The 13320-nt window shown below is 39.8% G+C and overlaps 1 protein-coding gene across 1 annotated transcript; it reads right to left on the reverse strand.

Annotated features, from left to right (window-relative positions):
- Positions 1 to 1163: 1163 nt before the first annotated feature.
- On the reverse strand, positions 1164 to 10970 carry rad54l (RAD54 like). The gene is made up of 18 exons (XM_084011949.1): positions 10713 to 10970; positions 10512 to 10595; positions 10060 to 10170; positions 9891 to 9951; positions 9664 to 9799; positions 9086 to 9155; positions 8598 to 8886; positions 7354 to 7478; positions 6750 to 6900; positions 6519 to 6645; positions 5266 to 5340; positions 4786 to 4916; positions 4494 to 4604; positions 3941 to 4064; positions 3769 to 3847; positions 3508 to 3687; positions 3039 to 3202; positions 1164 to 1706 (listed from the first exon to the last, which is right to left on the reverse strand). The coding sequence occupies exons 1-18, from the start codon at positions 10776 to 10778 to the stop codon at positions 1505 to 1507; spliced, it is 2286 nt and encodes a 761-aa protein (XP_083868075.1). The 5' UTR covers positions 10779 to 10970; the 3' UTR covers positions 1164 to 1504.
- Positions 10971 to 13320: the final 2350 nt, after the last annotated feature.

Raw genomic sequence — 13320 nt, forward strand, 5'->3', positions numbered from 1 at the left:
AAAAGACATAAAAAAACAACTTGAAGTCCTCAAGTTTCAAGTTAAGTGCTCTCATCCAAGCATAAAACACTGCAAGACAAACACGGTTGGCATTTCATCTGATAAACAGGCCGATTATTATCTCAATCTGAAGGTTAAACTCTAGAACTTTGAAACAACTGATTTATTTGGTCTACTTCCACTATTTGAAATAATATGTGTAGATGTGATATCTACCAGTGATTTTCTATTACTTATCAAATGTGAAAATTAAAAAAACAATTCAAGACACAAACAATCATACAGGTTAAGGCGGTATCCAGTATTGTTGAATTAGCAGAGTGGGACTGGTGTTCGCCTCACAGCGAGAGGGTCCCGGGTTCGATTCCCGGGTCGGCCCGGGCCCCTTCTGTGTGGAGTTTGCATGTTCTCCCCGTGTAAGCGTGGGTTCTCTCCGGGTTCTCCGGCTTCCTCCCACAGTCCAAAGACATGCAGGATGGGGATAGGTTCATTGATGACTCTAAATGTCCCGTAGGTGTGAATGTGAGAGTGAATGGTTAGCCCTGTGATAGACTGGCGACCTGTAAATGGTAAATGGCCTCATTTTCTCCAAAGCGCTTTACAATAATGACCGACATTCACCCATTCACACACACATTCACACACTGACGGCGGAGTCAACCATGCAGGGCGACAGCCAGCTCGTCCAGGGTGAACCCTGCCTTCGCCCAATGACAGCTGGGATCGGCTCCAGCCCCCCCGCGACCCTGAATACAGGATAAGCGGTAGACGATGGATGGATGGATGGATGGATGGATGGATGGATGGATGGAGGTGTTATTTAAGATAGTCTCTCCAAAACTGACCCTCAAAATTGGAACTGATGTAACGGCATATTGACATACATCCCTCTAATGACAGAGATATATATATATGGTCCATTTTCTAAAATAAAACTGGTGTTTACAAATATTCTTGGATGGACATCAAACTAAATTTGCTTTTTTGATTTTTCAGCTTTGGCTTCACTCTTTAGAACTGGAGGTTGTCGCCTGCATGTGACACAGCCATCCACTGCATAATGGGTTAACGTAATATACAGTATACAGAGAGATAGTACACTCAGGGAGGGAGGGAGGGGAGGTGGATGGGTCAAACAAACACGGGACTTTAGCCCAGGAGACAGTTGTTAGTGTCTTCTGTCAGAGGAGCAGAATCGCTTGTTGACCAGCGTGAAGGAATGCACTTCTGCTGTGAACAACCAGGCTACTGCTTCAGCATCCAGTGTGAACCCAGCGTTACTGTAGCAGACTTCACTCACCACTGGCCATTTACCAGTTTAAAAACACTTTGCCTCAGTTCAGTAAGTGCAGTTATTTATATGAAGAAGCATTCGTCACAGATAGGTTACATATCATTCTTTACTTTCTTGATTTTAATAAAAAAACAACAACAACTGAATAACAAATAAATATCAGAATATACAGCACATGTGGTCGTGTGATAGTCTTTTGAGTTCCTCCTACTATACTACACCCTTCTGGTCCTCATGAGAGCGCTGGTGGAAAACAAAGGAGACAGCAGCGTCCCAGGAGGCTTTCAACACTTGGTCCCTCAGGCCCTTCTTGTCGTAGCAGTGGTTCCACTGGGAAAGGTCACTGGTACAGTCGGAGTCATCAGCAGGAGGCCGAACCTCTCTGCCATTCACACAGCGGCGGCAGCGAAACCTAAAAACACCACAAGAGGGAGGAAGAGAGGCTGATTCAACACATGACCATCCATGATTAATTCTGTATGTCAAACTGTTTGTATCAGGAAAACACAAAGTTGAATGTTTAAATGTAACGGCATCATGTTTCAGAGGCTTTACAGTCCGAAAGTGAGGATTATCTGAAGAAGATAAAACATGTCAAAGATATTGTTAGAACTGTATTATTCATATCGATACTTGGTATCGGCCAGATCTGAAATGCATCAGTGCGTCCCTTCTTCACACCAGCGTACATTTGTTTTTCTACAGCCATGAAACATTGGACCTCATGCAAGAGTGTTTACTTTCTTTACTGAAAACAATAAAGACCCCTAACTTAGCTGAACCCTCGAAATAATCCAAATCTTTATAGATGCTTATGATTCAAAAAGTATCACTGGAAAACTATACAATATTTCTATACTATAACTATACTAGAAAAAATGGGATCGCTACAAACAAAAAGACTCTTAATTCTATTCCAATGTGGATATTTGTATTGTTTACTGTACCTATGCTTTTCTTATTTGAACCTATTTTCAAATGTGTGTACTGTCATGTCCTAGCCCTCTTTGTTTGCTTGTTTCTTGTTTCATGTTCATATTTAACAAAAAATAAAGTGTATTAAAAAAAAAAGTTTATTTTAAACTGGCCTAACTTGTTGTAAATTGTAATTTGAGCCCGATGAATGCCATCTAACCATGAGGAGTTGTGATGAGATTTCATCATCAGCATTATGTTAGCAAGTATCCGTCAACCTGCTACATAAGGCTACCTGCTTCACTCCATTTGTGGGCAATTTTTATTCACAAAAATAAGAACTATAAGTAAACATTTGAGTCAAGTCAAGAGTTACAGAATATGGTTTATAAACCTGAAGAAAATAATGCATATTCATATTTTGGCGTTTGTGCAACACACAGCTTTAGCCGTGAATCTGATATATATACACTGTACAAGATACAAAAATATCTATTTTTTATTAAATACATTTTTTTCTTATAAATGCAGCAAGACCTTATGATTTATGATCATCTTATTGAAGATTTTTGATTGTTTTTCACAGAAACGCAATAAAGTTTGAAGCATATTTGAAGCATATTTCGATGATTATTGGGATACTATTGTGAATTGCAATTATTTTGGCCAGTATTATTTTCATATCATCCCATATCACAGAGCGTGATCATCTGGAATGTGACTTATCATTTAAAACTACAAGAGCCAGTCTGTAGTCAGATTCACACACTTTTACAAGCATGAAATATTTTGAGCATTGAAATAAAAAGTCTGTATGGCCGTCATGTACCTGTCATGCGTGTCGCTGGTGGTGTCCTCGTTGAGAATGAAGAGTTCTCGGAGTTCGCCCAATGAGAAGTGGCGCTCCACATCCTGCTCCTCGTCCACCACACAGCTGCTCAGGGCTTTCTTATGGGCCTGCCTCTGCAGGATCTTCTCCTCGATCGTCCCCGTCTGTCAGCACACAAACTCACAAGTCAAACGATGCAAACCGGCTATCTGCAGCTCCCTGCTGCTCTGACACGGCCATTAAGAGGTCCTGTATGCTGATTAAAGGTGTGATGTGTAACCTGCTCCAAACAGATTTACATCTCTACTCCTGGGCTCATACAATCAGTTTAAGAAAAGAGTCATCGACTAACTAGCAGCAGCACAAGAAGAATTCAACAAACTGCTGAAAGTGTGAGCGGCGGTCAGAATAACGCTGACATATCTTATCATCCTCAAGTGTGGCATCGGTGTGTATCTTGTGAACTGACCGAGAGCAGTCTGTAGATGAAGCAGGTCTTCTTCTGGCCATCCCTCCACACCCGCGCCATGGCCTGCTCGTCATTGGCTGGGTTCCAGTCAGGATCAAACATAACCAGGCGATTAGCACCAATCAGATTCAGGCCACATCCACCAGCTTTGCTGCTCAGCATGAAGATGAACTCTGGATTCTGAGAAAAAGATGGATTCAGACATTGTTCCGCTGCTTTTCAAAGCTCACAGTGTCGTTGAAAACAGAGTCTCCAACTCACAGATGGATTGTTGAATTTTTCTACAATCTTGGCCCTTTTCTTGATTGACATTGTGCCATCCAGTCGAACATAGAGGTATCTGGAAAAGACCAAGAGGAGGGTTGCTGCTCACTTTAAATGACTAATATTAAAACAAGGACACAATTAAATGGTGGTTTCCCCCAAACAGCACCTTCTAGATCTGCACAGCTTTTCAAAGAGGTCCAGTGTTTGAGTGTAGTTGGAGACGAGCACCACCTTGTCACTCGTTGTGCTCCTCGTCATTGCCAGAATGTAGTCAAGAACCAGCATTTTTCCTGGATAAAGAAAAAGTAAACAATTCTTATTCAACAGAAATATGAGAGATACACAACACTGACATATTATCTGCCGAAAATAAAATGACTTGACTAATATGAGCTACTATCGTAGAGCTCTGAGGGCCCACAGACACAGGAAACATTATTTTCCCTCCATTTCCGAGTAACGTCAGGACGACAGGAGGAGAATCTCAGCCTATCGCCACATGAATTTCTGTTGAAATATTTGTACGAATCGAGTCACCGGATCAAATTAGCATGTATTCACATTGACTTTGTATGCAATTGCGCTGTTTGAAAAATTCACTTTTTGTTTGGTACAGCATTAGACTAAGTCATTTCAAGCTTTGATGTTGTGAAAGAGTCTGCAGGAGGCATCACGCGGTTTGTCTGTGTTGCTTTTTGAAGGCTTCTGCTTGTTCTTACCAGAGAGCTGAGGCTCCACAGCTTTGGTGCAGTAACCAGGTGGAAACAGATCCAGCGCCCCTTCAAAGCCCTCCACACCCTCCACACACTTCTCATAGATGAGAGCTGGGTCTGTGGCACAGAACAGAGGTTAGTACTTCTCCCAAGCAGCACATGAGCTGAACGAAGCAGATGGGTATGATCTCAGTTCCACGTGTCCTTACTTTTACATTTGGGCTTGTATGTGACTCAGCGAGGGACAGACTTTATACAACCTTTGACAGAGTGTGTTGTATTTGCATTAAGCACTTACGATTGCACAGTTTCTTGAGTGACGTGATGGACGACAAGGAAGAGACGCTTATTTTCCCCTCTTGTAACGTCTCAATGGGTTTTGCTTGCCTCAGGAAGCGTTTATAGAGCTCTGACTGCAGAGGAGTCAGCCTGCAGGAATATCATGTTGTCAGTCGTCAGTGTCTACGTGTTTAAATTTAATTGTTCATTATTACATAACTACTGGATTTGACCAATTAGGCTGAATTTGGTAAATAAAAAGGGTTTGGGATAAAATAAAAAAAACCTTCATCTAGTAAAAGTAAGGAATTAGAAGAAAAATAATTTTGGTATTGATACTGAAAGTCAGGTACTGTATATGTATGAGAGCATTTTGTGATTCCCAACACTAAAATCTATTGTCATGGCAACAATCAAATAGAGAAACAACAGACAAACATCTATTTTGTTTCAACCTCTCCTTAACCTTCTCTCACCAGAAACCAAAGAATCAACCTACCTGCAACACACGACTTGCTCGATTTTCACAGGAAGATATTTAGACAAGATATCAGATGTTCTCCTTATCAAACACCTGTTGATGCAGAACATGGTCAGGAGTACGAAGGGATGTTTTACTTTGGACACAAAAACATTTAAAAGACAAAGTATGTTTAGGCAACAAATATCACGCAAAACACAAAGTACAGGATTTGAGGATTATTTTGTTGTTTTTGTCAATAAATTACACCAACTGTGTGCAATCATCATGATTATTGTTCAGTTCTTAAATGTTTTAGCATAAACAATGTTATTGATATAGTGTTGAACTAAAAGGTAAAAGAGTTTAAAATGTATTTAAAGGGAGGCAGAAAACAGAATACACTAATACATAAGAGGATGCACATTTGATGACACAGTGAATAATCAGTGAATAATCGTTACCAGTCTAAAGTAGGAATATGGAATTGTGTACAACATTGAATTATATCAACAGAGAGGTCATCTGGGAAAATTGCATTGGTAGCGACTTGTCAATCAAAAGGTAGCCCTGCTTTAAAGAATACCCTGCATAAAGCAGCATACCCCTGCTTTATGGTCTTTAAATGGACCATAATTTAAGAAATTAACATCATGTTGGCTTGAAGAAGATTTTAAACTCGCCATTGAGACCAGAAACTTACTGAGATAATAAATCAAGTGACAAAAGTTGCCTCCATATAGTTGCCTGGCTCCAGATCAGCTGGGTTTCAACAAGTAACCAGTAGAGGGCAGTCTCTATGTTTATGATACAATATGTTGAACCAAGGCATTACTGTCTGTCCATCCAGTCCCGAGAAATGTCAACAACACCTGGAGGGAATTTCTTCAGATTTTATACAAACATCCACTTAGACTCAAGGATGAGCTGATTAGAATTTGGTGGTCAAAGGTCACTGTGACCTCAGAAAACGTTTTAGCCATAACTCAGGAACTCATATCCTAATTGTGACAATTTCACCCAAATATCTAAAAGGATAAAATGATGAGGTCATGCCATTTTGGACAGACATGGATGTAACCTGCAACATGACTGGATGGCCGAGGAATACAAGACGGTTAATGTAGATGTTTAGGTATTCTTTCTAACTGGTTCTAGGTATGTACCTTGTTCGTTCATTTTGTGCATGCAAAATGTATTAAAATAAAGTGTTAAAAGATATATTACAATACAAAAAAAAAAAATAAAGGCAGAAAAGTTAAAGAATAAAGCACCCCGTGGTCGGAGCTCACCTGCTGACGATGCTGATCAGCTCCTTGAGTTTGCCCTCTCCAGTCTCTCTGTCTTTATCACTGGCATCTGCATCTCGGCCCTTGAGGATGGGAAGCTCAAATCGCTTTTTAAACTCCTGGGCTGTACCTAAAAACCAAATGAAGGGGATCAGGACGAGCAGCAGAAATAACCCAAAGGTGTTTGAGGTGTTTTGTGTGTGTGTGTGTGTGTGTGTGTGTGGAGCTACTTACCGAGGATCCCAGAGTTAACAAAGTGAACCAAGCTGAAGTACTCCAGCAGGTCGTTCTGGATGGGAGTGCCTGATATCAGCACTCTCCTCTTGGCACTCATGGCATTTAGGGCCTGGTATGTCTGGTTGTCAGAGTTCTTCAGCCGATGACCCTACAAGCACGCACAACGACGAGTATTACATCATCATGCCAACATCAGGGAGGGGCGGTTAGCATTTTATTATGGATCACGATAAACTAACTTGATCGTGATTCATTTCTGTTATCAGACGAATCATATGAGTGACTTGAAAAAGCTGTCTAGCTCACTATCATGGTAGACAAGTGAAAAATAAAGCCTGATAAAAAAAATGCAGGATGAAAAATACTTTAAAATGTATTTATCTTTCATTTATTCAGGGAGAACTAGTGATGTATGATCTTATTTAAGATTATTTTAAGTTTTTGGAAGGATGTTGACTAAAAAAAAAAAAGTTGTGTGACCTAAGTGTGATGCAATAAAGAATGTGTTATTCCAGTATGTTTTGGTGCCAGTTGGAGAGTTGTACCATGTCTAGACAACAGTCCTTGACAACTCTGAAGTATAATGGATGAGATTAAGTACCTCGTCACAGATCACAAGTCCAACTTTGCCCTTGTGCAGAACCCCAGCGTGCAGTCGAAATGTCTCATAAGAAATGATCAGGATCGGGGTTGGTATTCTCAACCCATGCTGAGAGATGAAGTTCACTAAAAATACAGATAAACAAACCATTAATAAACGCCAACAGGAAAACAATTACAAGTTGTATTACGATGTCACGTCTTCAGAGCAGCTTATTTCTGCAGGCTGTCTAAAATCCTCATCCTCCACGATATAATATTGTTTCGTTTTTTGTGTGTATTTTTCTTATGTGGGAAAAATGGGACAAAAAACTGAATGTTATTGTGCAACCCTGTTGTACCATGACGATAAAATGAACGTTGAAATAGCAGAAGGCCACATGTCGACAAACTGACTTGTTGATGCCATCAGTCATCTGTGACGGCCAAAGCAGTTCCTGACCTCATGTTATTCAACATAAAGTTATTTTAAGGACTTATACAGCGAGGAATACAGATGTGGGGGAAACAGCCAGCTATTGACTCTGTATTGAATCTGAGGGATTTGATCGATTGTTCTTCCAAAAATAGTTGCAGCTTAAAGGTTGACCAAAAACATAATTCCCAGGGTTTCTATCGTCAGTTCTGTGAAGTATTTTGCAGTGAAACAGGAGGAATTAGATTTGATGGTTGTAAAGATGAGCGCGCTACCTTCTCTAGCTCTATGCCGTTAAAAGTTAATGATTGATGGACGGAAGGATGGCTGGATGGATAGATGTCACGATATTATTGGTTGGTACTGATGTAAGCACACACATATCGTTTTCTAGAACGAAAGGATATATTAGATTTTTATATAAAAATACAAAGAAACAGATTTCTTTCCAGCATATTTTGTTAAATAGATTAACAAAATGACCAGGGATGTGATCTAAAGGGGTTAAAAGGACATTTTTCATTTCAGCTCTACTTAAAAAAACACTTGTGTCTGATCACATATAGAGAAAGATACGACAAGAACCTCCTATCCAAAAGGATAGCATGGTATTGATCCGAAGATCCCAAACTTATTTAAATTTAGACCATTTTCACTGAGCTCATCATTCGTGTTTGGCTCCTGATGAAAATGATACCTGCTGAAGTTTACTCTTATTAAACAATGAGATCAAATTTCATCACGACCATGGCGAGGTATCAAACAACCAGATTTCCATGAACTTTGCTGTGGATGTTCATGATGAGACAGAGGAGAGAGATAAACCATACCTAGCTGTCTATCGATCTCCTCCTTTGAACCTCCGTCAATGGCCACCGGCGTGATGCGTCCTCCCAGCCACTTTCCTACTTCATTGTACCAGTTGCGTACCAGACTGGAAGGTGAAACCACAATGACCTTGTCTATCTCTGGCTTAGCATCCGGGCTTTGTCGTAGCAGGGTCCATATGAGGGTGATACACTGCAAAGTCTTGCCCAGGCCCATCTCATCAGCCATGATGCAGCCGTAGGATTCGGGCATGCGTCTCCCCGTCACACACTCCCACAGGAACTTCACGCCCTCAAGAAACCAAAAGACATCCACTTTTAATCTAAAATGCATAGATAGTATATATATATATATATACACACATGAGAAGTATGTACGGCTGCGTCGTTCACCTCTACTATTAAACACCATTGTTATGATACATTTAATACATTTCCTAGCAGCATTATTTTAGGGTCAGTTAAGTTTAGAAAAAAGATCTTGGGATTACCTCTCTCTGATGGGGTCTGAGCACTTTTCCTAAAACTGGATCCACAACAACATGGACTGGTAATTTTTCTCTGGAGGGGAAAAAACACACATTTATTTTTACTACAGCAATGCCAATTAAAGCTATGACGTATTTTCTCAAAGCTGATGTATGTCTACAAATCCATACATCTGATCAGAATTAATCATTTATGATGTCTGCATTTACTAAATACTCCTGTTAGTTAACACAACTTGCTCTAATTATACTGTGGCTTCTGTATACTCACTAGAGGGGAGATAGCAGGACTAGTACTAGTTTCAACCATTCACCTGCTCTTGTTTGGAGTAGCTAATGTACAAACTTGTCTCATGAAGCTGTAACTAACAATCAACCCTTTTTCTCTGGAGATCAAGTTGAAGATCATTTAACCCCGTTAGACTTTCGAGCATCCTTCAAGCCCCTCCCCCGAGCTAGCATGACATGATCGGTATCAATCGATTCCATCCGTCTATCTAGTTTCACATGACACCAGTATCCTCATAAAGACATTATGTTGTTCCCACAGGGTTAACGGAGGGAATGTGTTTTGGACCTACTTGTCAGCTTTGATCAGGTCGTGAGCGCCCAGAGTTGGGGGCTCGTAAAGAACCAAAGCATCTTCAGCGAAGGGATCGTGAAGTGATTTCCTTACACCTGCACGCTTTAGACCAAGTGCCCTGATTCCCAGCGAGCCTGTGGGAATTCATCGAGAGAGCAGTTTGAGTCAGTCTTCACCTCTTGTACCGGACATGAAATAGAAGCCATAGTGACAGAAAACGGTTACCTGTGTAATTAGGAATAGGGATTTTAAATGGCTTGGAGAGGATACTTCGTATGAATGCCTCCTGCAGAAATGATTTGAAACAAATGAGCCGAGTCATGGCATCAAAATGCAACCATTGCTGTATTCACACACAACTGGATTAAGTCTGATAGCTCTTAGAGATGCTTACGTGTTTGTCACCATCAAGACACGTAGGCTGTTTGTTCAGCTGAGTCAGAGGCTTTCTGAAGGGAGAAATGTGACTTTCTCTCGTCTCATTTTCAGCTTTTCTTCTTTTCTCCTGTGGAAAAAGCATGACACAATTAATTCCAACTGCACCAATGCTCACCGATACTCACCATTCCTTATGGGTTTATCATCACTAAATGTTTTCCCTTATAGCTCAGTATCATGAAGAAACACATCAAGTATCATTCTCAGCTAAACATGCTTGTGTGATGTCATGTGAGGTCTGTGCTTATGTCAATAAGCAACAAAGCATCTAAACGACCACATGAATGAACAGTTTGAGGTATGGATCAGTCTCCAGGACCAACCACACGTTGTGGATTTAACAGCTTCTAATTAAGCTTTACAGCGTCACTTATAAGGTTAACTTAATAGTCATGCTATTGTACTTACAGTCCTACATGTCCAGTCATCGTCGTCACAGGGATCGTCTGACTGCTTCCGTTTAGCAACCTGACTGGGAGCCAGACTCCTTCTCTGAGACAACGATGTTACACAAGTTATCATTAAAACAGATAGTTCAAGGTGTAAGTCAACAGCCCAATGCAGTCTGTTGCGTAATGGTGATAAATAGCAACAATTCGGCTTGCTTACCATTGTCGTTGTTTCGTCGGTGTGGCTGTAATGGCGAGACTCCTCAGCTGTCCGTGTAGCTAGCATCGACCGCTAACTTAATACCCATTTCTCAGCGAAGGCGATCATGTCATGTCTGTCCTCCTGTTTCACTTACTTTCCTAAATACTAGCTGACTTAGCACGCAAGTATCACCAGTGAGTTCGTTCAGTCCACTAGAGAACCGTCAGTCCAAGAGCAGAGTTTCAATAGTCTCAGTTTGCTAAGCAACTGCAGTTTCCTCTCTGTGTATGTTTATAACGGATGGTGTTAAACTTCGCGCTAAATGTTAACGTTGCACAACACTACGGCAAGCCAGAAGGGTCAGACAGACTGCAGCGTTATTGCCCGAAGAGAATCTCTTATTTTCAAGATACGTGATGTGTGTGTGGACAACACAAGACTTTCTATTTCCCTTAATGCATTTCCAACTAACCTTATGCCAGCCGGTGGGATAATGCCGGAGCCCTGTCTGTTTACTATGGAGCATGAACCAAGAGAAATCATTAACGTTTGAAGTGTGTTTGCACTAGAAATTAAGACAAGAGTGTATTAAAATATCACACTATGCATTGCATGCATGCTATTTGCATGTTTATTTAGTGAACACACTAACAGTGAGTGGAGTACTGGGTGGAAGTGAGATGTTTAAAAACGTAATAACCTCTTTGTACCAGCAGGTAGCAGCATCTCCTTCTTTACAACCAGGTTCCTTTACTCGCTGAGCTTTAATTAGTTGATGTTTTTAAGTTGTTCTGCAAGGAGAGTCACGCAACAGAAAATCCCTCTGATGCAAATTCAAAAACATATACTACAGGAATGAACTGCTGTTTTTGTTTACGTTTGTTTGGCCTGTTTTTCTTGTGTAGGCCTACAGCCGCACTTCTTTGTGCCTGTGTTGCACAATGACAATAAATCACCCATGAATCAGAATCAGAATACTTCATTAATCCCTGAGAAACGTGTGCAGCTCCAAGAGTTAGGAAAGAAAGAAAGAAAGAAAGAAAGAAAGAAAGAAAGAAAGAAAGAAAGAAAGAAAGAGAAAAAGAAAAAAAGCTCATAAATAAAATAAGGGGCCGATAGATATAGTGTAACAAGTCCTTTACACACAAGTCAAATAAGTATAAAGTATAAAAATAATGACATCTAATATAGATTATGTATGTATATATAAAACATTATAGGTATAGTTGTGTATCTGCTGTTGAGGTATGTAGTATTGAGGAAGTAGTATCATAGAATATAGTGCACATAAGTATTATTGTACATAAGTAAAGTTTAACAGTTATACTGGTAAAAAGGGATAATGCACTTAAGTCAGTAATTTGCTATACGGTCCAGTAATTAATCAGCGTGGCCACTATTTAGCAGGAGGGGTTATATAGATGACCACAGACAGGAATAACCTCCTGTGGCGTTTGAATCCTAGAATTAAAATTAATGTTCTCCCCAGAATGTTTCATGGTTTCATGTTGTCTCCTCCTGCGAAAATACTGCATATGTTTTCATTAAATAATCGAATGCTGCAAAATAAAAATAAAACTTGGCAGAAACAAATAAGAGTTAGAAAATGTGTTCCATACTGAAAACCAATAAATTAATTTACAAAGATTTTAAATATCCTGGAAAGTTCGTTCAGGAGCTTCATCTTTGACTCTAACTGATGAAGTCCAAAAGAAAACAGATATTTGACAGAACTAGCTAATTTCAAAAAGCTTGTTTTTTGTTACATAATGTGAGATTCAACCCTGTTAACAAATGGGTTAACGCTTTAATAACACGTCCTATCTTAGATTTAAACATTTCTGACCATATTTCTTGAACAAATTTATACAAAACAAGATATGAAAATATCATTGTGACAGAAACACTCCTTTAATGTTAACATTTCCTTCTTACTTGTTGTGTATTGATCCCTGTATTAGAGCCCGACCGATATATCGGCGGGCCGATATTATCGGCCGATATTAGGCATTTTCCAAACTGTCGGTATCGGCATTTATAATGGCCGATAAATGAATATTTTAAAATAAAAACAGACGAAACACCCTCATAGAACTTAACAGAATTTGTCTCCAGTCTTGTTCGAAGTTATATTGATGAAGTTTACCAAGTCTTTTAAATCTGGTAACTTTGTGTTTGGTTGTTGTTGTTATTGTGTTTTTGTTCAAAGGACTTTAATTTTTATATCTTAAGTTTGTATTTTTATACATTTTATTAATCAGAACTTGAATATATTTTGATGTTCCAAGTTAGCATGAATGGTTGTTTGTCTCTACATGTTGGCCCTGTGATAGACTGGCGACCTGTCCAGGGTGTACCCCGCCTTCACCCAATGACAGCTGGGATCGGCTCCAGCCCCCCGCGACCCTGAATACAGGATAAGTGGTAGACAATGGATGGATGGATGGATGGATGTTCCAAGTTTATTTTAAACTGCATTATCATATTATTTTAGTGAAGACTCATAAATAACTACAAATGACTAATGTTAGGGAAATCTGTTAATGTTTTGTTACGCGTTTCTGAAATAAAAAAAAAAAGAATATCGGCCGATATATCGGAATATCGGATTTTTAAATCAACAAAC

The sequence above is a fragment of the Eutrigla gurnardus genome (genome assembly GCF_963514095.1).
Source record: "Eutrigla gurnardus genome assembly, chromosome: 6".
Lineage (NCBI taxonomy): Eukaryota > Metazoa > Chordata > Actinopteri > Perciformes > Triglidae > Eutrigla > Eutrigla gurnardus.